Raw genomic sequence first — 24,279 nt, 5'->3', positions numbered from 1 at the left:
TCCCAAGGCATCTCCTGTTGCCTCACCTACAGAATCATATCCTTGCTCCTTCTCCAACACAGGACCAGTGGGTGTTTTTGCAGATTTTCCTAATGTTATGACAGCAATAAACATTGGCACTGAGAACTGGCTTTAACCTTGTGGAGTGGGCAGGCCCCAGAGGAGAGGGGGCCTGGTTGCCTCAGAAACAAACTGGTCATGTCTCCTACATCCTGGTAGAGTGCTCTGGGAAATGGACTATTACTCCACAAGAGAGGGAGTGAGGCACACTCCAGGATATCACACGACAGCAGATTCTACTGCTGCTGCTTCATGGAACTGGTCCCAGTCAGTGGCAGTCAGAGATGTTAGGGAGACACTGGGACAGGGTCCTGCTGGGCTTAGGCAAGAAAGGGTTGCTGAACATGAGGCTTTGACTAACATGAAGATGGGTTTGAGGCCCTAGGAAACTCTGAAATGTACTCTGGGGAAGCTTCAGCTGTCCAGGGGTGAGCCTGCTTATCTGATCTCTCCCAAAACATGGAGCCAACTACATGTAGCTGATTAGTAATGGTGAGCTGATGGTAATCACTCATCCCCACTTCGGCACCTACACATGATGAACAGAATCATCTGACCAAACATTGGTATCTGAGCCGTTTGGGCCAGGATCTTCTTTCAGATTCATGTCAAGAAAGAAACATTATTCATCTGATCTACTAAGGATGATTGAAAAGCACCTGGTACTTCTGCTGAGTACAAAAAGGAGCCTGTGGTGAGTCACTCACAAACGGGCATCAACGTTTAGGTAAGGTGATACCGCGCAGGTGCTTATATAAGCACTGTTCTAAAACAAGGACTACCTGTGATGCTGCATTTTGCATAATGTCCCATCACTCAAGTAGAACACTTAACAAGCTCAAAGAGGACCCAGATCAGGCCCATCCAAGGTGACTCCAGGACTGTGCTGCCTGGTTTTTGGTATTACCTGGGAATATGTTCCCAGCAATTCGGAGCATGGTGTCTGTGTTGAAGCTTAGGGAAGCATTCAGGAAAACAAACAAACAAACAAACAAACCAGCTGATAGGAAGGTGAATACAATATCCATACAGGATAGGAACCATTTTTGGGTGTCACAGAACACTTCATGGTTTGACAGCTTTCTATTGGCAAACACACAGTGTTGGAGGCATCCATGGTACTGTGGTTCTCCCGGTGCTTTCAGGACTGAATCACACCAGCTTTTGGAATGGATCTTGTTTTATTTCCTCCAAAAGAATCTGAGGTCTGATGCACAACAGCTGCTGTGGGAAACCAAACACGTAGTGAATGAAGAGGGTTTGCTCCAAAACGACATTATTTCTCCAAATTGCTAATTTATACTTAGACAATGAGGAGCATGTTCTAAATGCAGTAAAAGCAATATTCAAGCTGAAAGACAACTGAGGTAATATTTTTATTCCTCAGATTGACTCTGTGAAATCAGGGGTTTACTGAAGCTGGTACTGGGTGAGCTTATGTCACACGGAAGCTCAGAGCAGACTGTCCTAAGTATTCCTTTAAATATATGGAGGTTTGGACTACATTTTATTCAAAGACTTGGGTCAATTCTTAGGCTATCCAAACTATGCTACTGTTACATTCACTTGCAGCTTCCAACTGTAAAGTTTCCTAAAGTATTAACAGAGAGCCCATAAAGGTAGAAAAGACAGACTTGCCTTTCCAGGAGCACTTCGGAAGCACAGAATGTCCACAATTCAGGCAAAGCTGGTTTTCTAGGCTCTGATCCAAATCTGTGAGAGCATGTTACCAGGAGTCCAGTAAGGCAACCAATTTCCTCAAATGAAGTAGGATGTTACAAGCAGAGAAAATATTCCACGTACAAACAAACCATCAAAGTGTAAAGATTAAAGTACACAGATTTTACAAGATGAAAGACACTTTAATAGACATTACTCTAGCAGTAAGTCAGCTAGGTCAGAGCAGGATGTTAAATCCTGCAATCCATGAGGTATTTTAAGGAGCAAGGAACCAGACAGAACTGAAGATGATTCACTTGTATAGGAATAAAGACCAACAGAACCAGTCCATTTCCGTGATCCATGAAAAGTTAATTCACATTAAAAAAAAAAAAGTTAAAAAAAAGCTTACAGATAAAATCAAGAGAATCAGCCAGAGACTGGAAAACCAACATTTCTGGAATTGCTACTCAGAGTGAATTTCCAGTTGAGGCAACACAGACATTTTCTTCAGACATAAAATAGATGTTTACGTAAATATTCTGAGTTTTTTTAGGGGAATTATATAAATATGAACCTCCTATACAGTAGAATATATGTAGATTCTTCTCATATAATTATTTTAAATGAGTCCTTACTTCATTTCACCTTGTTATCACATGGTAGTTACCAATTAAGATACAGCTGAATACCTGAAAAATCTAGACAATACTGAGAACCTGACAAATTGAGAAATATCTGAGATACTAAGCTCATAGTCATCAAAAATATAAAGGCTGCTAATTGGGAAAACCTGTGAAATCCTTGAACAAAGCACTGACCATGTCAACAGTAGGGACAGGCTGAAGTGCTAAGGGGAAGAGTTTGCCTGGAAGTTATCGCAGAGCTAACAGCTACTGATTCACTATGCTAGCAGGGAAAAGCTAAGCACTATGTGGGATAAAATGCTGAAGCACAGAAATATACCACAACTTTCATGCAGATGTTCCAGTGAAGAAGCCTCCTCCTTCTTGCATGCAAGGATGAGGTGTTATTTAGCCCTAGGTACACAAACGATTGTATCGTGTTTACTTCCCCTGTCATGTTGCAGTGAGGGAGTTTCCGCATGATACTGGAGGAGGCCATGTGCTCTCCCAAGAGAAACGTTGGTCTGATCACCTCCTTGCTCCACCTTGATCCTTTCTCAGCATATTTAGTCACCTCACATGCAAGCAGTAAAGTTGCAGGAAATGAGCTTCAGCCAGTCCCACACAGTCTTCCCCAGCTACTGTTCACTTCCATGCTGATCTGGCTTCACTGCCAGCTGTAGACAACCTGGCTCAGAAGTCCTATATGCTGTAATCACACTTCCTACTGATAAACACAGAATTTAGGGAGAACCTTTCACTTCATATGGTAGCTGCAACATAGCTCCTGTGAGAGGTTAGCTCAGGTTGGAAAATCACACTCTTACACTTGACCCTCCCTTAATCTCCTCCATATCCTTTTGGGCAACAAGCCCCTGCCCTTGTGATTGCTGACAATCTGGCTTTTCTTTCCTGAAGACTTCCTTTAGCTTGGGGCTACAATTCCTGCTTACACAGAATCTTGCAGTGAACTCAACCTCTACTTTTAAGCTATTGCTCAAAACCTCTAGTTTTTTTCTGGCAAGCTAGGGCGTAGGTATACTTCTCCTGAATTCCTCTGCAGGTATCTGAGACCCATGAATCCTGAGTCACAGTGAGCCCTCTTCAGTACTACCCTGAATGAACAAAGGTATACTTTTTGTGGGATATTATTATGACCATACTTCATTGGCTTCAGAAAAACAGCAAGCTAGTGCAGGATCTGGCCCACCCTTCCACAAGTACTCCCTCATGAGGAATACTATGTTTGGCTGAGCAAATCCTCCTCAGTGTCTCAGGAAAACTTGGATATATGTATCAATTAGATCCATTAGATTCAACCTCCACAGGCGTTACACCAGCACATGAAGGTTATCTCTCCAAACTGCTAAATAAGCAAAAGAAACCTCAGCTTCAAGATAGCAGATGTTAAAATATGTTAGGCAGGTGCTGAAGGACCTCACCTGTAAAGCTTACAGTGAAACAGGTACCTGTGCTGCTCAGATGCAGTACTTTACTAGAAACACTCAGTAAGACACAGCTCTCCACAGCGTCACTTAAGTGCAATACCTACTCCACAGTCACATCCAAATTTGGATGCTGCTCCCCTTGTTTAAAAACAAGCAGAGCTTCTGGTCCAACTCAACCAAGCTATCACACTTGCTGTGAAGAAAAACATGATTGTAGCTGGTGAATCAGCACAGGACCACTTTCTGAGTGAGGCAGGCAGAGATTTTAAATGTCATCTTCCAGCACACCCAACAGATCTTCAGTCAGGTTTTCCCATAGGGAGCAGTTTAGCTAGTAATGGCTACCTTTAGGCTCATAAAATCTACAGGCTCAAAGAAGATACACTTTTATAAAAACAACAACAACAACAACAAGAACAAAACACCAGTTTCTCACAGACAATACAACTGGGACATGACTAAATGAACAATTCCCTCTTTGACACCACAGTTCACAATTGGCACAATGATTCTTTACTAGGTATCCAAACACCTCCAAATAACACCATTTATTGAAAATATTTTGAAAATACATTTGCACATTATAGACAATCTTAGGAAATTCTTCACTTTTCACAAACCAGTGGCCAGTGTCTCTCATTGGGGAAGACACACAGTGATATCAATTCTGTCAATAACTATTTCTAAGGCACGCATTTGTAAATTACTTTAGAAAAGTACTGCCATAGGAATACATTTTATATTTTGCTACCATTAAAGCTTCTTTTAGTGAAGAGATAAATTGGCTGTGTAACCTGAGACTTCCTAGAGCAATGCAAAACTTCAAACCTGATGTTTTACAAAGCTGTAATAAAGGACATGGTGCTTTTTAATTTTGTGCAGATATTTAATTTTTGAGGAGTTTTAAAAAAGTCATTTGCCCAAAACCAAAATGAAACACAACACTCAGAATTTAGAATTTTTCTTTATAGGGAAGTGCATGTCAGGCATCTGGAGCCCATCAGTTACATAGCTCAGGCCTAGCTTCTGTGACAGGTTTGATGATGCCCCACTGCTACTGGGATCCAGCCTTATCCTCAGTACAGCACCTCTCGCCTTCCTCTTCTGTCTCAGCGATTCAGGCTCCAGTGCTGGCTTTGCAGGGCTGCTTGCAGTTGTCATGCATGGAAAAACTTGTGATTTCTAAATTGAACCACATCATTGTATTCTACTGGGGAATACGTGCTGTGACAGTGGAGTGGTCACTGGATGCAGGAAAACAAGGGTGAACCTTACTTAATTCACTTTATACTCATTTACTGAAATTAACTGAGTGTTGCACAGCGGGATCCCAGAAAACACTCCAGGTTTGTGACCACTACAACTTCCACACAAGTGTTCAGTATGATTGTATTTACTTCCTCTCTTACAAAATACAAATACAAAACCAGCTTCTAATATCACTTCTGTAATTTTGTAGGTCAGTATTACCAGACTTCTAGGAGAAATGGGGCAAATGAACTTATGTGGAATCAAATCACTTATAAGAGCAAAGGGAAAAACTGTGCATCCAACACTAATTATTACAATCACAAAGAGCTGAAATACAGCAACGATTTTTCATTTGTACATATTGAACAGCAAAAAAAGTTAAAAAAATATATACAAGCTTCATAGGGAAATAAACCTGAAACAGTTCTCTACTGCTCAAGAATAAGACAATTTCCCCTTAAATGTTTTAGTGCAGTCTCATTCACTCCCAAGAACTAGTGCATTTTGTCTTCCTGTTCAAAGGCAAACTGAAACCAGTTAAATCTTTCTTCAAATCAAGAACAGCTGTGAACTAGTGAATTAATACATATTCACCTGAGATCACCCTGAAATATAGGACAAGATCAATGATGATTAACAGCTAAGGTGCACAACTTTTTTGTAACTTTTAAAGAGAAACAGCATTTACACAGAACAGTTTTCGCTACAGGACAGTTAAACTGTCATCTGTAACGAGAATTACTGAAAGCAGTAGTGGAGGAGACAGTATGAGAACTGTAAGCAGCTTACTCTTCTACTTTCTTCTATTCAATATTGTCCTGTTCCCAAGTTTCTGTAACATAAAAAGAAGGAGGGGAAGGAAAAATAAATGTAAAAAAATCAATGATTAAAAATACTTCCTCTGTAACTCAGTTTATTTCATGTCATGTAATTTTCACTCAAATCTGCTGACTGACTGCAAAGTAGTCCTATGGTAAATACTAAAGTAGATTCATTTCATCTGCTTCAAACAGCACAAAACAAACCTACAAAGCTAAACATAGTCTACATGTGTACCCAGCTCTGATTAATGGGTAGAATTAAGCATGAGATAAAAATAAATAAGCCAATGCATCTATCCTTCTTTCATATGCAGATATAGTTATTTAGTCCTTTCTAGAGTAATTCTGTTGAATACAATTTGTATCCACTAGTGACAAATTCAAACAAGATCAACTTGACTACTGATAACCACTTAAAAGCATCACAAAAGTACATTCATCCAAGCACTCAACAAGTCAGAGCTGCAACAGTAAACAGAGAACAACCACTCATAAATTCCCTGGAGTAAAGTAAGGACAGAGCTAAAAGGGCTGTCCTGTACTTTGCGCTGGTCTCAAGAAACAGAACCATTGTGATGATAGGAGGTGGGAAGGATCCAGGTAAGAGTGAAAAGGAACATTCTGCCTACTTATTTCTTGGTCATTTTAGGACATGCATCAGTACTGTATTGATATGTACCAGGTCATGAAATCATTTCATATTCTGTTCTCTGCTCTTGTGATTTCAGGATGGATTATTATTTTTAACATGTGGTACATGAGAGGGAAAAAAAAAATCCCAGAAGAAACCCAGGCTGCAGCTAAGGAGTGAACTCCAATTTCTAGCATCTCATGCCAGTACTTCAATCAGGAGACCATCAGGCAGACATGCATCATTCATGTGTAGCCTTAATTGTCTGTTTGGCACAGCTGCTTAATGACTACACCATGTGAGAGGAATGAAATCAGAGGGGAAAGTTGTGTCCTGCTTACAGAAGTGCTCAGGAAAATGGAAAAGCATAAATCAGAGTGCCATACCAGCCACAAGTCTGGTGAATCTGCATAGCAAAAATAGAGTAAGGCTAAGTTTCAAACCCAGATCCTGTAGAGATCAGGTGAGTTATAGAAAATACAACTTTCAAACAAATTAAATTTATGACTACCATACAGGTAATAAATAAACGATCCAACATGGCTTTGGCAAAGCCCATGTCAAACAAAGCTATGATTTTATAAAACTTGTTTGTATCTCTATCACTCTGCGGATTAAATCCAAGTACTTATGTTGGGATTTCCTTGTGGTATCAATGCATCAAGTGCAACTAAAAATGAGTATTAATGCAAAATAAAAAGTCATGTCTACATAGTCTACTCAAAGCAATTCCAACTTGCAAATTGAAGTAGTAAAAAAAAAAAAAAAAGGACATAATTTAAAAATGTACTTTCAATATATCTTCAAACAGTAACACAACTTGATTTTGTATAGCATCCTAAATATAAGATGCACCCAAAACACTTAGCAGACTTTAAGATCACAGTTACAGAGTTAAGCAGCAGAAGAGGAAAACTATTAAGTGCTACAGGCAAGAAAGAAGACATAAGCTCTCAGATGGGATTTGAAACAAAAGGGAGAATTAGGTTAACTTTGTCTCCTGTTTTAAGTCTAGAAGAAATAAGTACCATAAAGCAGTATCGAAATGATTCAGTTTACCTCAATAGCATCATCCATTTCTGTAATCTCATACAATCATTTCAGCTTGACCCAGGATTAGGAAACTCTTTTTCTGGAGAACTGTCATCGCTTAGGTCACTGTAGCTGTCACTGTTAGAAGCAATAAGCATTCAGAAGGATCTAAACCAAACATTTTATTTCAAACCCTCCAACCCATGATGCATATGATCAACACTTTCCTCAAATGCAACCCATTTCCAGAAAACTTCTTAAAGCTCATGCTTAAAACACTGTATTTTAGAATATATTTCTCTAAAGGAATGGGCTTACGTTTGGAGTTTAAGACCTGACAAGAAAAAATATTCTACCTAATAAACAGTATGCTCAATTTCTTTTTGCTGGCACCTGTACATTCATTCTACAGTTTGCTAGTGCTGAGTGTCTACAATCATGATTAACCACATGGAGAACAACAGGTATTCAGAATAAGAATAAAAGGAATTTCTCCTTTATGATAATCATTGTTTTGATCAAAGAAAAAGTTAAGATAACTTCATTTACTCAGAATTCTTCAACTAACACTTAAATTACAATTTTTGTTCTTCCAGCCAGAACATAAATCATTTTCATTACACCAAACAATATCCTGACATATTTTGCTAAGGTTTTATCCCCTTCTGTTTTTTCCTGAGAGAAGCAGATTGGTTTTCACAGAACAAACAGCCATGCAAGTGATTGTTTTATAAGTGGCCAGAACAGGGAAACAGTGAAGAACAGGAATCACCACAGCAACTGAAAGAAATAAGTGCCCACCAACCACATTTTCAGTCAGCTGTGATGTCTATTGGGTGTCCAGGTTTATCTTAACTCTAAGTGCACTCCAGAAGTACCTCCAGCCTCAACTTACCCCTACCATACTTCATTTCTACATTCTGCTTTCCATATATTTGAATTTCCCAAGATCAGAAGCCAGCAAAGGGAGCCCAGGAAACTCACAAGTACATTTGAGCAGCAGTAATTCTGGTCAGCCCCATGACAATTCCAGCACAGAATGACAATCCCATGACAACCAGAGCACAGGTTATTGTTAACACAGCACAGGTGGGGATCTCAGACCCCACGTCGTGACAGCTTTGGGTACCAACTCTATGCCAGCCTCTGCACATCTGTCTTGTCACATCTCACTTTTACTACATACACCTTCAACCTCCAGCCAACAGGACCTCAGTCAGGTCATGCTCCCCACCTGAGCAGAGGGGCAGATCTCCTTCTGAGACATCAAGCACATAAGCAGCCCACGACTCACCTAGACACAGTCTTATCTGTGGATCCCCAGTGACTGCCTGCTGGGTAATGTTTCAAGGGGAACTATGTAGCCTCACAGCTGGAGATCTTTGATCGAGACTGCAGTGCGGAAAAGTGAACAAACTGCACTCAGCTATACTATTGCTTGTTATTGAGCACTGCTTTGTAGCCTGAATTTCATTGTCTCTTCTTCAAGTGAAAAGCAAAACCAAGAAAGTACTGGTAAAAAACCCAGCCTTTAAATAGCGTGGGACAGGAGGAATGGCACCAGCAGTCATCCCATTTAATTTCTATCTGTGACTGTCAAGAAAGCCTCCCACAGTTACAGCAATCACTGTACCAAATTTTGTATAAGACAGCATATCTATTCTGGCTGTCCTAACATTAAGGTTTTGCCTCCAGCGTTCTGCCCTTTCTTTGCATGACACACACACTGCTGATGTGGTTCTTACAAAGAGCGTGTCATATCAGCCTAGTGTGAAATGCTCAATTTGATCATTTCACCAGCTGGCAATCAATTACACAGTTCAAGTGAGGAAAGTGTTGTTAACAGTATGATCAAGCATGCCAGATGCACACAGACAAACACAACAATCACCGACGTTGTACTTACTTTTTTCTGAAAGTACCCATGGAAACATGGAACAAAAATTCAGTATTATTAAACAGTTTTGTATTTTCACATCACAGCAAAACAGCAAATACCATCCACAGAACAGAGTAAAACTGTGATTGTAGAGAGCAGTGTAATCTTATGACTGGCCTGATTTAGGACCAAAGTCTTCAGAGAACTTTTTTTTTTTTTTTAAATTAGCTCTGCTGCCCAGTGACAGTCAGAGCCAAAAAAACATGCCAGAGCTCTGTATACAACAAAGTATGGGAGTCAGATGCTTAAGGAAAAATGCTCAGGGACCAGTGAGGTGAGCGGAGAACTGCCCAGTTTCATCTCTTGAAGGCAGATAGGCACTGAACCCCACCCAGCACTCTCATCCTCCGCCACCCAAGGACACAGGTTTGAGAGGCATTCTTATAACCGTGGAGTCCAACAAAAAGCAGATACTGAGAAGATCTAAGGCCACCAGATATAAGATCTAACCCCAGCAGCTATACTCCTAACACAACTCAAGAGTATGCAGTGTCACTGCACCTAGTCAGCCACTTTAGCATTTAAGATGAGGAATTTTGGTCACTTTGATCCTAACACCTACTCTGGCTGTAGTTAATGGAAATACATGCACTGCAGAGTGAAACATTAACCAGTACCTAGCTGGTATTTCCCTTTAGAGTTAACTGGAGTTAATGTGAAACACCTTAAGTTAACATGGAACACCTCCTAGTACCTAGATGGCATTTCACCTTGCAGTGAACTGCAACATATTTCCTGACTTAAGCAAAGAAAACATCCTTTGCAGAGAAATTACATTACAGGGTTTTGTTTTGAAGTTCACTCATCCTCAGCTCCCTGTCTTCTCAAGATGTAAGCAATAAAAAGAGCTTTCCCCTGCTTGTGCTCCATCATCAAATTAATGCCCCTTGCAGATCTTGCTTTTCTACTGAGAGAAGCATCATCATCCTTCTGCTATTCTTCAGCCTAAAGCATGCAAGGAAGCCAGGTGAAAAGATTCCCTATTGGTACGGTATAGAAGGCAGCTGACTGCTGGGGCCACATGACATGTAGCTGGAATGCATCACCTAAGCTGCAAAATCACTAGAATTAAGACTTATATTTTCCAAACAGCTGCTCAAAAGCACCACACTGCCTGCTTTCAATGTTCTTATTAAGAAACATAGGTAACTGTAAAATGGGTACTCCTTCAACAATCTGTTTGTTTCACTTGGAAAATCCACATTCTTTAGAAACAAAGTATTTGACAGTTTCAGAGGAGTTTTTTTTCTTTTTTTTTTAATGTAAAATTGACAAAAACCTCATTTTCCAGAAATGTAAGCAATTTAAACAATTGTTACAGTAATGCTATGCCCTGCAAAGGCAGGAGCCAAGCTAAATGCATTTCTTTCTCAGTGCAAATTAAAGATAGATGTAATTAGATTTAGTACAGACTGTGGTTATTTAAAACAAACAACTGTTTAGCTTTTGAAAACCCAGCAAAAGGAAATCTGCCAATTATTATCATTTATTTCCTCCCCAAAAAGCTGAATTATTAAAGATACTACAGTCATTACAACATTACTTAGAATAAATGCGTATTTGATTGTGCAATGGTTATAACTGCAGTCATCCATATTCAGTGCACATTTCTATGATCATTACACGGTCAAAGAAATTATATAACATTTATTATGACGATCATCATTATACAATAATATGGTTCAACAAAACACCATTTCATTAAGAATTCCCTCAGGACACACCCGAGACTCCCCAGTCCCAACCTGCCAGACACCTGCACTCACATAACTGGGCCTAGGATAACATCTTCATCTCAGTTACCACCAGCTTCTTACAACGGAGAGAAACAGGCACTTGCAGCATATAACGTGTATGTAACCCACATAACAACTATAGCGAGTTATTTGGCTCCTTGAAGTGCATAATGACTACAGAAAAAGACTTGAGGTGACTAGCTCAGAAGGGTCTTCACTGTAAACATCTAACACTTAAACGACAAAGTAGCTGACGTAACTAACCATTACTAAGTGTCACTATGTTTAAGAGAAGATTTCCTTTAAAACTCCTCCATAGTTTTCTGTAAGAGCTCTGAGGGTAACAAGAAGTCTTTGTTGCCCAGACCATCCTCACCAGGGGCCTTCCCCAGTGGTGGCTGTCATTGGAGCCAGACCCCTTGCCTTCTCTGGAGACTGCAGTACCAACTCCTGCTGGTCCTCTCCCTACCAGAACAGCTTCCACCTCTGGCTCCTGGATTGTCATCTTTTGTGGAGCAGCCCCTCTCTTGCTGCTCTCTTGACAGTCTTCAAATCACGTCTGATATGTGATTCATTCAAATCACAAATCTGATATGTCTGGATTTGGCCAATGGCAGATGCTGTGCCAGATGTGTTCTTGACTGGGGACAAAGTACAGGGGACATCAGAGATAGCCCTGCCCATACTGCTTTTGTCTCTCAACCACCAGAACATGTCACACAGGTTGTTTTCTGTTCTGTGCTAGCCCAAACTTTCCTCCAGAGCTGATTTGGGAGATAGCTGGACCATGCTAGTGCAGTAAGCACCACATGGGCAAATTTTCTGAGGTTTCTGGGGTTTTTTCTAATGCACCACACCTTCTGTTCTCTGGCCACTTTTGTTCCTTGTCTCTGAACACAACTCGTAAGTCATCTTTTATTAATAACCTGCCTAAAACTAAAGAGAGTACTCCATTCAAGAGAGTACTCCAATGCAATGTGATGACACTGGATTGGTGCCTCACGTTAGTATATTAACTAATGATCTGCAAAAATTTCTTTAGGCAGTAGTCATAGCTGCCCACACTTTCTCACCTAGGAACATCTCTCCCTACATTTTCGCCCACCTATTAAACATTTGTGTTTAAATTATTTATCTTCAGCTTTTTATCCTCTTCCTCCAAAGATGTCATTATATGCACCACAGATTTCTAAATTCCCTACATACTTATATGTTATTTCTTTGTTCTGAGTAGTGCTTTCAGCTCTTATTTAAATGACATTATTTGCAAACATAATTAATTAATGCACTCTAGCTTACTCTGGTAGGCCATTAATAAAGATGGTGGTTGAGGACAAGAAAGAAAGCAAGCCTGCTGATGCTAAACTTGCTATGGGAAAAAAAACACCTAAAACCCAACAAACCAAAACAAACCAGCAACACGGCTTTGTTGTACCTCAGTGATTCTGCATACTACACTCTTCCCAAAGATAAGCCAGCTTTTATTACTTTTTCCAAATGAAACTATGTAAGACTCTGTAAAAGCCAACATTTGAAGTTCCCCTCTTCATCCACTAGTTTGCTATTAAAGCCTTCTGTTTTCTCTTACAAAGCAGTCTATTTGTGGTATTGTATGCTTTGAGAGACTCATGTGGATCTAGTTTTCTCTGTCCTTGAAAATGAAAGATGTAAACTGGAAGCCTCCCACCTGCCTCACTTCTATATGAAATGTTGCCTTCAGTATTTCCATGGAAAGATGTGGAAAAGGTCATGATCTAAAACCATTCACAAGGAAATGAAGTGCACAGCTTTGTTTGATGGTTGGGCACTCATGCCATACAGCATGAGAGGCTGAAAACACAAAGGCAACTTGGGTGCCCAACTACCACTTCAGGTGACTAAGTAATAGCTCATCACTGAGTTACTCTGATCCTTGGCTCAGTTCTTGACTGTCTCTGTACACACCAAAGCTTCTGTGAACTAAGTTTACCCTAGAAGATACATTCCAGTCTCAAACTAGGTATGCCCACACCTCTGTGTGCCTATGTCTCTACCAGACTAGGCCTCACAAAATTTTAAGAGAAGGTTTATTCACTTTTATTTATTTAGGGCACTCTCCTGGGAGTTGTAATGCATCTTTAAATTTACTACTAGCTTTGCTTAGAAGCTAGGGCTTCTGTCCGGGTGTCAGATGTTCTATAAATTGCACCCTAATTATGGGGCTATTAAATGTTTTGGGGTAATGGTTTCCTGTTAAGACTCTCATGCTGAAATACATATTTCCTTTTGTCTCAGGACTTCGTCATTACCTCTCCTTCTAGTGTTTATAATAGCCTATTTTAGGTAATCTGTTCAACTTGCTGATCTCCACAAATTCTCTTTCAGGTTACATCTTTGCTCTAGTCAACAGCATGACTACACTGACTCAGGCAGGCAATGCTGGATGAGTTGTGCAGAAAATCCTCTCCCCAGATTTGTTTCAGTCTTGCTATGACATGCCTTAGCTTTACAGCTCAGTGAAATAACCAGCATTCTGGGGTTTAAAGGTTTACTTTGGAAATCCTTTCCACTCAGCAGGTGGACATGTTAATATGAGTGGGTGTGCTGTAATTAGCACTGAAATTCCCTTCTGAACATTCTTCCCTGCAAAATGCTCCTCTTTTAGCCTCTAAATGTTTTTCTATTCCAGTGCTCTTCCTCAAGACACAGGGGTTTTGCTTGATTGCTGTAAATGGTAAAATCTGTAATTTTATACATAAGTTTTAGGGTATGAATTTTTGTCTTTGCTAAATGTTTAAGGTTTGGAGTTTGTTGTATGAATATAATGAATAAGAGTTGTGTATACTTTTTTAATGATTAATTCAAACAAGTTAAAGTGTGGCACATTCAGCAATTGAGGAAAATTAAAGTCAAGGTTAGATAGCATAGTTGCTATAATGCTAAGGGATTTAAATTAGCAGGACAAGTTCAGATCACTCATCCAAAAAAAAAGGTTATTTTTCTTTATCTCAGAGAGATAAACAGTTTTACCTACAGGATGAAACAGTGTGAGAAAAGATATTCTGATCTCAGAAACAAGATCAAGCGTGAGGCAGAGGACTCACAAAGAGGGAAAGACAGAATATCACTGCGCTCGAAGACTGCCCCTTGCCAAGCACCAAACAATCTGACCTGTGTATCGCATCAGCACAGATTTTAAAAGGTAGCTAACGTTATGACCACTAATAACAATGACAGGTTAAGGTAATAGGAATATTTCAATCAAGCTGTAAATAGGAATATTTCTATCAAGTTATAGTTTGCAGATCAAAAATAATCATTCTCTTTGTATGTACATTATCGCACAACTGACCAGGATGAACAAAGATGAAATGCATTTATAAAGTCAACTGATATACCCACAAAGCAGTAGGGTACCAAAACAGATTGGTCTGGTCTAGCTCGGCTTTTATCCATTATTACTCAAACCTGAATAAAATTTCCATTTCTCAACTTAACAAAAGGACTTTATTTTAATAGAACACAATACTCAAGAGGAAAAAAAAAAAGAAAGCAGCCCAACCCACAAAACTAATAAGTTTGGTGCCTGGTTTAGAAGAAAAGTCAATATGCCAGAGTTGCATCAGTTCAGCATTACTATTCAGTCATTTTATGATTTTTTAAAATTTTTGTTATTGTACCCTAAGTTTCCTTCTGACCGTTCTATTATTGCTATTACAATGAAATTGTAACTGTTATTAATATAATTGAAATAAATAAGAATTAGCTAATACTGGCTAAAAAATACTGCTACATTCAATACATCAAAACCTCTGTTTCCAAGAGAGTTACGACAGAGTTTTAGTATGGCTTTTTTGATCTAGATCCAAACTCCTCCGTAAGTCTGAAGATACCCCAACTGTTTTGTTTCAGGCCTGTCTCTGCAAGATAGTATTTATTATCTGGCTACCTCACAATAAAATCAGTGTTTTCTTTGTTGTTGTTATCATCATTCAAATACAAGTAGGTAACAATTTCACTTCATTGCTTGATCCTCTAACAAATCTCTTTCCCTAGGAAACTACTGTCACTGGAAGTTAGTACAGGAAGCCACCAACTTCACATGAATTTACTGAAGGTTTTTTACTTCTTTCTGATTATAATGTGGGGTTCTGGCTTCAGCCCTAATAGTTCCTGAAAAGGATAAAGTCAGGAACTGTTTTCTGTTGCATGTTATTTTACACTAGGGTTTATGACAGGTATGTACAGAAACAAGTAAACAAACATGAAGAACTCCTCTTCCTCTTCTGGACTTCTGAATTGAAGGATGAAATAGTCCCTCCAAAAATGTGACTCTCAAACTGCAGGCAAGTAACAAAGAAAGATTACCTTGGAGATAATTTACATCCACGCTGAAGGTATGCACTGAGTGTCCCAGTTGCTGCTAGCAACAGTCCAAGGTATGGAGGTGAAGGTTTCATAGGTCTTGAGGAAAATTCTGGGTGGAACTGAACTCCCACAAAATACGGGTGATCTACAAGACAGATGTCAAAGAAAACTACACTATGTAGGAAGAAGATACTAGAAAAACTTCAAGAAAAAAAACATATATTGAGGATTTCAGACAGGTGTCTAGAAGCCAGATCACTACATATGAATTTAAGGGTAAGGAAGCAGGAGACTTGAACTTTTTTTCCACAAAAAGCTACTGACAACAGAGGCAGAAAGTTAGTTAGACAAATTAGGAAAAATCATCCTGTGATTTAAAAAAGATGATAATAAATCTTTACCAACATGTAAGGTGGGGGGAGGGAACGGAACAGGCAGATGAACAGTCACAGAGTTACAATTACCATGTTATTTTCATCATAGTTTGGTTTCCAAAAATATTCATGCACATATATTCAGAACAATATGCTGCTTCATCTTCTCTTAAATCTTCAGCTCTTTGTTTCTCACTCAGAGCACCTTTCTACTACTGTTTTTGCTCCCTCCTTCTGTCTTCTTCAGAAGTGTAAAAAGGAATGTTTTTGTACTCTTGCATGCTGAGCATCTGTTCCTTCTCTGAATATTGTTTTAACCACTTCTAGTGCCAGGACATTGGGCAAAACTAGCTACAAATTTCCTCTGGTTCTACATTTTTCCAAAATAATCCTAAACATTCAAAGAATTTCTCTGCAGTACAGAGTAGGTGGTAAAAAGAAATCAGGGTTTTTCTTCTAGGAAGATAAAACCATATGGTCTAGTATACTATTCTTCTCTCTGCTGTTTTATCTCAAGGAGAAAATGGATCCTAGATTTATCCCATAACTTCAATGACAAAGCATTAAATAGTTCCAAAACCGAAAAGCTTTGCCTAAGCTATCGGGTGTACTGTTATTTCTGTGCTTCTCCTCCAACCCACCCTACTCCTTATGATGATTGTTTTTCTTCAGTAAACAGAGTCTCCTTGCAGCCCATTACAAAATAATTCCAGGTTTTACTCCTGCTTTTCTTCTTTTCACAGTAACATGCAATTTAAAAATTCTGCCTGATTTATTTCACGATGTTCTCTGTAGAAGCTGTTTCATGCAGGGCAAAGTAGCCTCCCAACAGCAGCATGTGTAACAGAGGCAAGGGACAAACTAACCAAGAACACCCATGACAATTAGTAGTTTATGAATTCACATGTATTCTTTGCTCTCAGATTACTCTCTGTGGTGCAGCTGCTTGACATTCTAAGTAGGTGTCTATATTCCAAACCTGGTTCAAAATAACAACACACCATGGAGTACATAAAATTAATTCTCAGGTGCATCATGCAACACATAGTACTCCATAGGCTAATAATGTATTCTTATGATGAATTTTTGTTTCTATATATGGAGGTTATCTTGACCAATGGGAATTAGGGGTCACATAAGACCAGAAAAGGAAAAAAATGTTGCAGAGTAGCCTGCACCTTTGGGTGCCTGATACTTATTTAGCCAACAGTGACTTAAGAGCAAGGAGTTAACAAAACATACATGCAAAATCAAAAGGATGGTTTTGAAGAACTATTGTGTGCATCAGTGAAAAAACATATACAGTGTAGGTCCTTTTTATTTCAGAATCTTTTAGAAAAGACATTGTCTAACTTAGCAAATTAGTCCAAATCTACTAGACTTCCAAAGTGTCACTCATCTCTCTGAATCACTTCCATGTAAGAAAGGAGCTTCCTTTGTATTTAATTTTCACACTGTTTTTCAATGATTCTAACCAGAGGGTAACTGAAAGAGACACAAAGTAAGTGGAAGGCACCTTGGGAGGCCTCTATTCCTACCTTCTCAAAGCAGGGACAAGCTCAAAGAGAAATCAGGTTGCTGACAGTTTGTCTAGACAAGCTCTGAAGGTCTCCATTGCAAGGATGAAGATTTCACAGCCTTTCTAGGTAATACACTCTAGTAATGTTTTATACTTTAGTTATATTGCATGTATACATATTTCACATAATCAAACAAATTGAACACATATTAGTTATTGGGACCTGACTAAGAATATTTGAGGGTCCTTAAGGAGCAGGGCAGTGTCATTGTGAAGCTGGGTTTTATCTTTACAAAGCCAAGGCGATCATGAGAGGTCCCTGATGACCAGAATAAGGTAGTTACCGTGCCCTTCTCCAAGACAAAAAGAAGGATCCAAGGAACCACAGAACAGTCAGTCTAACCTCAGTTTATGTCAAGATTATGAAACAAATCCTCCTCCAAGGCATTTCCAGATACATGAAGGACAGGAAGATAGTTTAGCACAAGCTTGAGAACAGTCTGTATTTGGATGCAGGGAAAGCAGAAGTCTTCCTTAATTCTGACTTTAACATGGCTTTGGATATGGTTTTCTAGCATCCAAGTTGGAAGCTGAGACTATGGGCAGATGACAAAATGGTCAGACTGCTGTATTCAAAAAGTAGTGGTGAGTGAAGTCCAAGTAACAGCATACTTGGAGATACCCCAAACTTGACTGACAGAACTCTTGACAACCTGACCTATATTTGAATGTAGCTCTGTGTGGAAGCCCAGGGTTGTACTAGATGACCTCCCAAATCACTAAATGATTCTACACAGCCAAATCCCCCCAGCTAAAATTATGACCTTTTAGAAAAGGAGCATGTTTGTCCCTGGTAATCAAATATATGCACAGCCCTTGCAAAGTGTAAGACTTTTCCTAACATACTCTTAATTTTCACCCTTTGTAATACTTTAGTCAGCAGTATCCCCCAACATGATCTTGGCTTATGTCATGACAGTTATGACAGCTTAATATTGTGTCTACATGTCATTTAACAACCTATAGTTTATACAGTTTTAACATGCAAAAAGTACTACAAACAGGACACTCACTCTCCAGTTCAATAATTTCCATTCTGTTCCCCTCCGTATCATGGCCAACAAATTTCAAACCTTTCTCTTCAAAGCAGTGAGTCAATTCTGGGTTCACCTGAAAAATTGAAAATAATAATAATTGTTATTCTTGGTTTTAACAAACAGTAGTAGTTAACCATAATTTAGCATGCATACAGGAATGGAAAGAATTGGGAAAGGGTTGGGAACTCTTGCTTTCTTGTTTTAACAGCTCTCCAGTATAAATTTGTAAAAGTGTGCATGCTTATTAAATAAAGAGATGAATCAGTAATTTTAAAAGTTACTATGCAACATTCAAAAGATTAAAGCCAGGGTCCCTTCTGCTTACTGTCCTCCTGATTCTGAGCAGCTTGCATTCCTCCTTTCTCCCATGGCCCACTAGACCGGGTGTAGAGAACACTCTCTTTGTCCCTCTTTGAACACTGCATTTCAGTGGTTATGACACAAGTTGTGGTTCAGCTCCTCCTTCAAACTGAGCAGCTCTGCAGTGAGCTGTCTCATTTCCTTGATGATGCTCTTACCACTCAGTTAATATTCCAACTTTGAGCGCGTTTACCACCATTACATTCTCCTCCCACATTTTAAGGAAATAACATTGTCTGAATCAGTTACAGAATGCACACATCCCATAGTTCAGGCCCTTCTCAAGACACTGATGGAGTAAGGCCCCTTCTGAACTACCTCAGAAATAACTCTAGGAGTTTACCCCGTGTCCTCATGACAGTATTTTGAAAGTATTTGGACAGCTTTTCCCAGACGTTTGCAAACAGAAAGGTGGACACATAACAAGGGACGTACACAACTGGATGGTAGGAAGCAAGTGACGTGAATTAGCCTCTGAATTGTAGATGTCTGAAGTCTGCCTACATTTAGACCGTGAAAGAATATGCACTATGTAAAAATAATCTAAGTCTTTAAATAAGCCAAACTGGCCAGTGCATTTAAGGACTACAAGCCTTTACCTTTCAAATATTTCACAAGAATCTCTGATATTGCTCTCCAAGATCTTTTTGCTAGACACTGCATCTTCTCTAACACAGAAATAGTACATGACATTATTCCCCTCTGCTGAACACTTCAAAGAACACCTCTGCAATACTGTGTCTACTCTCAGGCTCCTCAATACAAGAAAGAGATTGAAACAATATTGAGAGTTCATAGGAAGTCCAACCAGAACAGTTAGAGGCTGGGCCACATGCAACACGGGAGGAGAGACTGGGTGAGCTGGATTTGTTCAGCCTAGGAAAGAGAAAGCCAAGAGTGGATCTCATGGCTAACTTCAACTATCTAATGGGACAATATAAAGAAGACTGAGACAGACTCTGCTCAGAGATGCACAGCACATGACTGAGACTAAAAAGACAAACTGCTCAAGGAATTCTGTTAGATACAAGGGGAAATAGAGTTCACAATGAAGTGTTTAAGCATTGGAACAAATTGTCAAAAGATGTTGTGGAAATTCTCTCTTGAAAGAGATTCAAAACTAGATGGCACAAAATCCTGAGTGGCATGATCTAATTTTAAAGTTGTCCCAACTCCAAATAGGGAGCTGGACCAGAATACTTAGACTCCCTTCAATCTAAATTATACCATCTAACCACTAGTAAATTTTGGTTTACGCTTATGTAAGAAAACTCCCATCAGCTTTTTACCAATAAAAACACAGTTTGCTCAAGATTTAACTTTTGAGCACAAAGTACATTAGCAGTGCTTACCTCATATCGATGCCTGTGTCTCTCCTCTACAAATGTTTCATCACCATAAAGCTTCCCTGAATATACAACAAAAAATAAATTAATGCTAATGTGTTGCTTTAATAGTTGTTACAACTATTTCTTGTAATTTAAACCTCAAAAAAGTCATATGTAAAACATAACAAGGCACTATTCATCTCACTCCAGCTTTCTGTCTTTCCTGAGTGATGACTAGTTGCTTTTAATTTAGCATCACCTGAGTTTATTCAGGAGTCTTACTCAACATTCCTTGACCAGAAATACCTTAGGCAGACTAGAGTCTAAAGGACATGCTTTAACTAATTTAAATTGTAAAGCTCAAAATAAAATTAAAAAATGTTTGAGCGAAAAAGTAATATAAAATCCCTTCAGGGTTTTACAACAGTGGTACACAAAACGTGCAGGGAAGGAAGGCTTTTAGTAGCATCTGTTCCATTTTAATAGATTATGCATGGCAGCTGGCGTAATACCTCCAAAGAACAAACAGAGAATATTGCTTTTTTCTGTTTTCCTGATCTCATTACCCAAATGACTCTTGCAGTCCCCTGTGTAATCTGGAACACTCCAGATTTCACGGCAATAAGGAATAAGTTAGAGGTACACAGTAAACCAGATTACAATCATATCTCTCACTTACAATCATGGCTCAGGCTTTGCTCTCAATTTACCCTAAGGTCATTAGAATTACTACCTTGCTAAGGGGTTGGTACAAGAACCAGACTGCCAAGAACATTTCCAAAAATCATAAAATGATAGTACTGCAATTTTATGAGAAGTGGTGCATGCGGTAATTTTAAGGAACCATCTCTTAAAAACCATTATTTCCATTCAAGTTGTAAAGCATTAGAAAAACACCAGAGTTTTTTATGGTTCTTTGATAAATATCGTTATCTAAACAATTCATAATACTGGTCAAGAGTTACAACATTTGTTAATTTTTATTAATTTTTTTAAAGTGTCTGGGTCACAGAACAACTTGTGCGTATCTATATCACACCTAGGAAAAGTATCACCCAAGTCAGCGAGATCACTAGCATGAGCATTCTCTAGAAAGGTGCATTTTTAATTAAATGAAGCAGGTGTCATTTAAAAAAAGTTGAGAAGGATGCATTCCTTAAGTTCAGCATAGTTAAATATAGTAATAGTTGAGATCAATGTCAGGGGCAGGGCAATATAAGAAATATGGCCATATGTAATCAGGGAACAAGAAACTACTTTTTACACATTTACAGCATCATTTACATTACTCCTGTATAATGGGTTGATGAGACAAGCATTACTTCAATTTCCCCAAAAAAACACTGTTTCCAGGGCTGGAAACACTGTTTTCTAGGCCTAAGGCAGTGCTGGATCAGAGACTGGTGTTAAGAAGGGCCTGGCTACAAGCAAACATTGTCAAGACAAGGTAAGGACTAAGGCAGCAAGGGCACGTGACGTTTAAGGCTGAGGTGCACTGGCAACTCTAGAGAAGCAACATTTAGGTCTGGGAAGAGCATAAGGGGTAGGAGTTTGGGTTAGTTCTACCAAAAAGCTTCAGGGGTAGGATAAGAAGCCACAGTCCACACATCAGCTCATAAAGAAAACAGGAGGAAAGCACTCTGATCTTCCCAAAAATACAATGAATTAAACTACCATGAAATGTATTTCAGTTATCTCAACATTCTCCTCATTGTTTATTTAAAGCATTGGACTCTTAACAGACAGTTTCACTGGGAATTATGGATGTCTCTCATTTCTTTTTTACATTTCAGTCCTCAGTAAATGTATATGGGAACAGGATCAGAGTGAATGAACTCAGGGAAGTTGTCACCCAAAAGCTTGCTTGACCTTACAGTCCTTTAACAAAATGTGCTTCGGCATTTTTGCTTTTCCATGTTACAGAGCTCCAATCCAAAGAGCAAGTCACAAGAGTAGAAAAATTACTTACTTAAAACAGAATTTTCTGTTTTGAAAACAGTCCTCCTCTTCCCCAGTCTCATCGTTCCACCCATATCTCCAGGATTGTGTTCTGGCATGTCAATAACCTGTAGAGAAGAGCTGTTTAGACATAGTTTCATTCAACAAATAAAAACCCCCAAACCACAACTGCCTAACAGGTTGCATAGATTTGTAAAAGGCAACTTCATATATTTTCCCAACAAGTATTCCCAATTATTAACTCTCTTTGTTTTTTTCTAATGCTTTGTTCTTCAATATTGGCACTGTAATAGACTGAGGATATTAACTAATTGGTGAAAGACTTTTTCATTTAATGGAAAAATCAACAAAAGCAACTTACTAATCTCTTAATTTAACTTTGTTGTGGAAAAAAATCCCTTTCTTTTAAAAAATATACCAAAATGTTAGCAATAGGATAATTCTGCCCAAAGCTATTCTTTGTGCTATGAAAGTACATAGATTTTTAAAAACTCAAATTCATAGACCAGAAATATCCACCCACTGATAAAGACACCATCTCTGAAAAACTAAGCCCCTCAAACACACAGTGTTAGAGGCTGAAAGATTATCCTGGGTAAATATTTCTGTATACTCAGCCATTTCTTATATTGTTCTTTATACGCAATGTTCTTTCCTATGCTAAGAGCCAGAAGCAGTTGTCTTATCCAATGAGAAGGCGACCTCTTTTTTGGAAAGTGGGAAGAAGAGGAGAGCATGCAATAGCAGAGTGAAGACAAGACACTTGTAAGACTATAATTTTGTAAAAGCAGAGTATGAAAAGGTGAGTCCAATACGCTAATTCAGATTACATATGTAACTGATTTATCAAAGTGAAATGGAAAAGCCTACCCCTCAATTCGCCTCTACTAAAGGGTTTCTCAGATTGCTAAATAAATCACAAAATACTTTGTATGAAGTATGAAGACTATCCTGTTTAACACAACATTTAAAGAAGAGACCATACCAATAATGGGTTTGAGGACCAAAGCAGATGGGTTGAATGAATGCTATGTGGGTCAAGTGAAACTCGGGATGGTGGGATTCAGGGCATCTAAACAACCACAGCTTCATAGAAGGAGTGTGCTCAGTTTTGCTCATTTTGAAAAATCTTGCAGGGTATCACAAGTTTAGAGGAGGTCTGTCTCAGAGAGCTAAAACAGTTCAAAACTGTAGAAATGTGAGCTGAAACTTTGCCCTACGTATTTGTATTCACATATACACAGTCAGTGAGGAATGTAATTGACAAAGAAAGGTTCTACAAGTACAAATATTCACATGTATGGGTAATCTGGAATTGGATTTTTATTAACCTTAATTTGCCCTCTGGGAGTAATGAAAACAATTTCTGATGATACACTTCATAAAATGAAGTTATTCAATTTAGGAGGGATGGTGGAAAGTGCTTAGCCTTTGGCCTTGTGCCAATGCATTTCAGCTGTATAATTATCTCTGTATAACCTTATACCTTCAAAATGTTATTTATAAGCTATATACTCATTATAAAATGTCATGAGCATGAGTTGTGATCAAACCAGTGGGATATTACAAATCCTCTAATTACCTCTCAGACCACAAAGGTGAGGACTATGAAGCTACAAACCCCCCCCACAAATTAAAAAATAAAAAGAGCATTCATTGAGTTCTTATTACTTTAAAAAAAAATTAGATTGACTGATTTTATTTCCTTCCCTTTATTTTTGCTTTTTTTCCTGAAGCAGTGGCCACAAAAAAACCCACAGATATCAGAAGCAGTAAGAATGTATACATTAGACTGTGTGTGTATGTCAAACACTCTGACCCTCTGAAATCAAACATAAGTTTTTCTTGAGGTGTTATTTACTTACTTACACCCATACTACAGATAACCTCAAAGATGTGCTACTGGCTCTTGTTAAAAGAAGAGGAAGTGGCAAAAACCAGCAATTGATTGAGTATCTCAAGTATATGCATTCCTCTTCTAATTACAACATTTTCATTTTAAAGGCTGTTTAATGAGTATTTGCAGTTGACGAGAAAAGCAATGAAGTGGGTTTCTTTGTTTATTAGTTTGGGTTTTCTTAAGTTTGGAGGC

At 38.7% G+C, this 24,279-nt stretch overlaps 1 protein-coding gene across 2 annotated transcripts in view; it reads right to left on the bottom strand.

The window, feature by feature from the left end:
* Positions 1-5,746: 5,746 nt before the first annotated feature.
* Positions 5,747-24,279, bottom strand: part of LOC114070462 (CTP synthase 2) — a 61,145-nt gene continuing 42,612 nt past the window's right edge. Inside the window, exons 14-20 of one of the 2 annotated variants that reach the window (XM_027907897.1) lie at positions 22,198-22,294; positions 20,253-20,308; positions 18,517-18,613; positions 15,551-15,695; positions 9,435-9,440; positions 7,556-7,666; positions 5,747-5,876 (exon numbers count right to left, since the gene is read on the bottom strand). In XM_027907897.1, the coding sequence (XP_027763698.1) occupies positions 7,597-7,666; positions 9,435-9,440; positions 15,551-15,695; positions 18,517-18,613; positions 20,253-20,308; positions 22,198-22,294 (471 nt within the window). In that variant the 3' untranslated portion in view covers positions 5,747-5,876; positions 7,556-7,596. The remainder of the gene's footprint in view (positions 5,877-7,555; positions 7,667-9,434; positions 9,441-15,550; positions 15,696-18,516; positions 18,614-20,252; positions 20,309-22,197; positions 22,295-24,279) is intronic. The other variant, XM_027907895.1, reaches the window with a different exon arrangement.

Source organism: Empidonax traillii, unplaced genomic scaffold (genome assembly GCF_003031625.1).
Source record: "Empidonax traillii isolate 1590-97213 ecotype Southwest subspecies unplaced genomic scaffold, ASM303162v1 scaffold1566:size175904, whole genome shotgun sequence".
NCBI classification, from domain to species: Eukaryota; Metazoa; Chordata; class Aves; order Passeriformes; family Tyrannidae; genus Empidonax; species Empidonax traillii.
The sequence above is the reverse complement of the archived record's forward strand: the minus strand, read 5'-3'. Positions and strand labels throughout refer to the sequence as shown.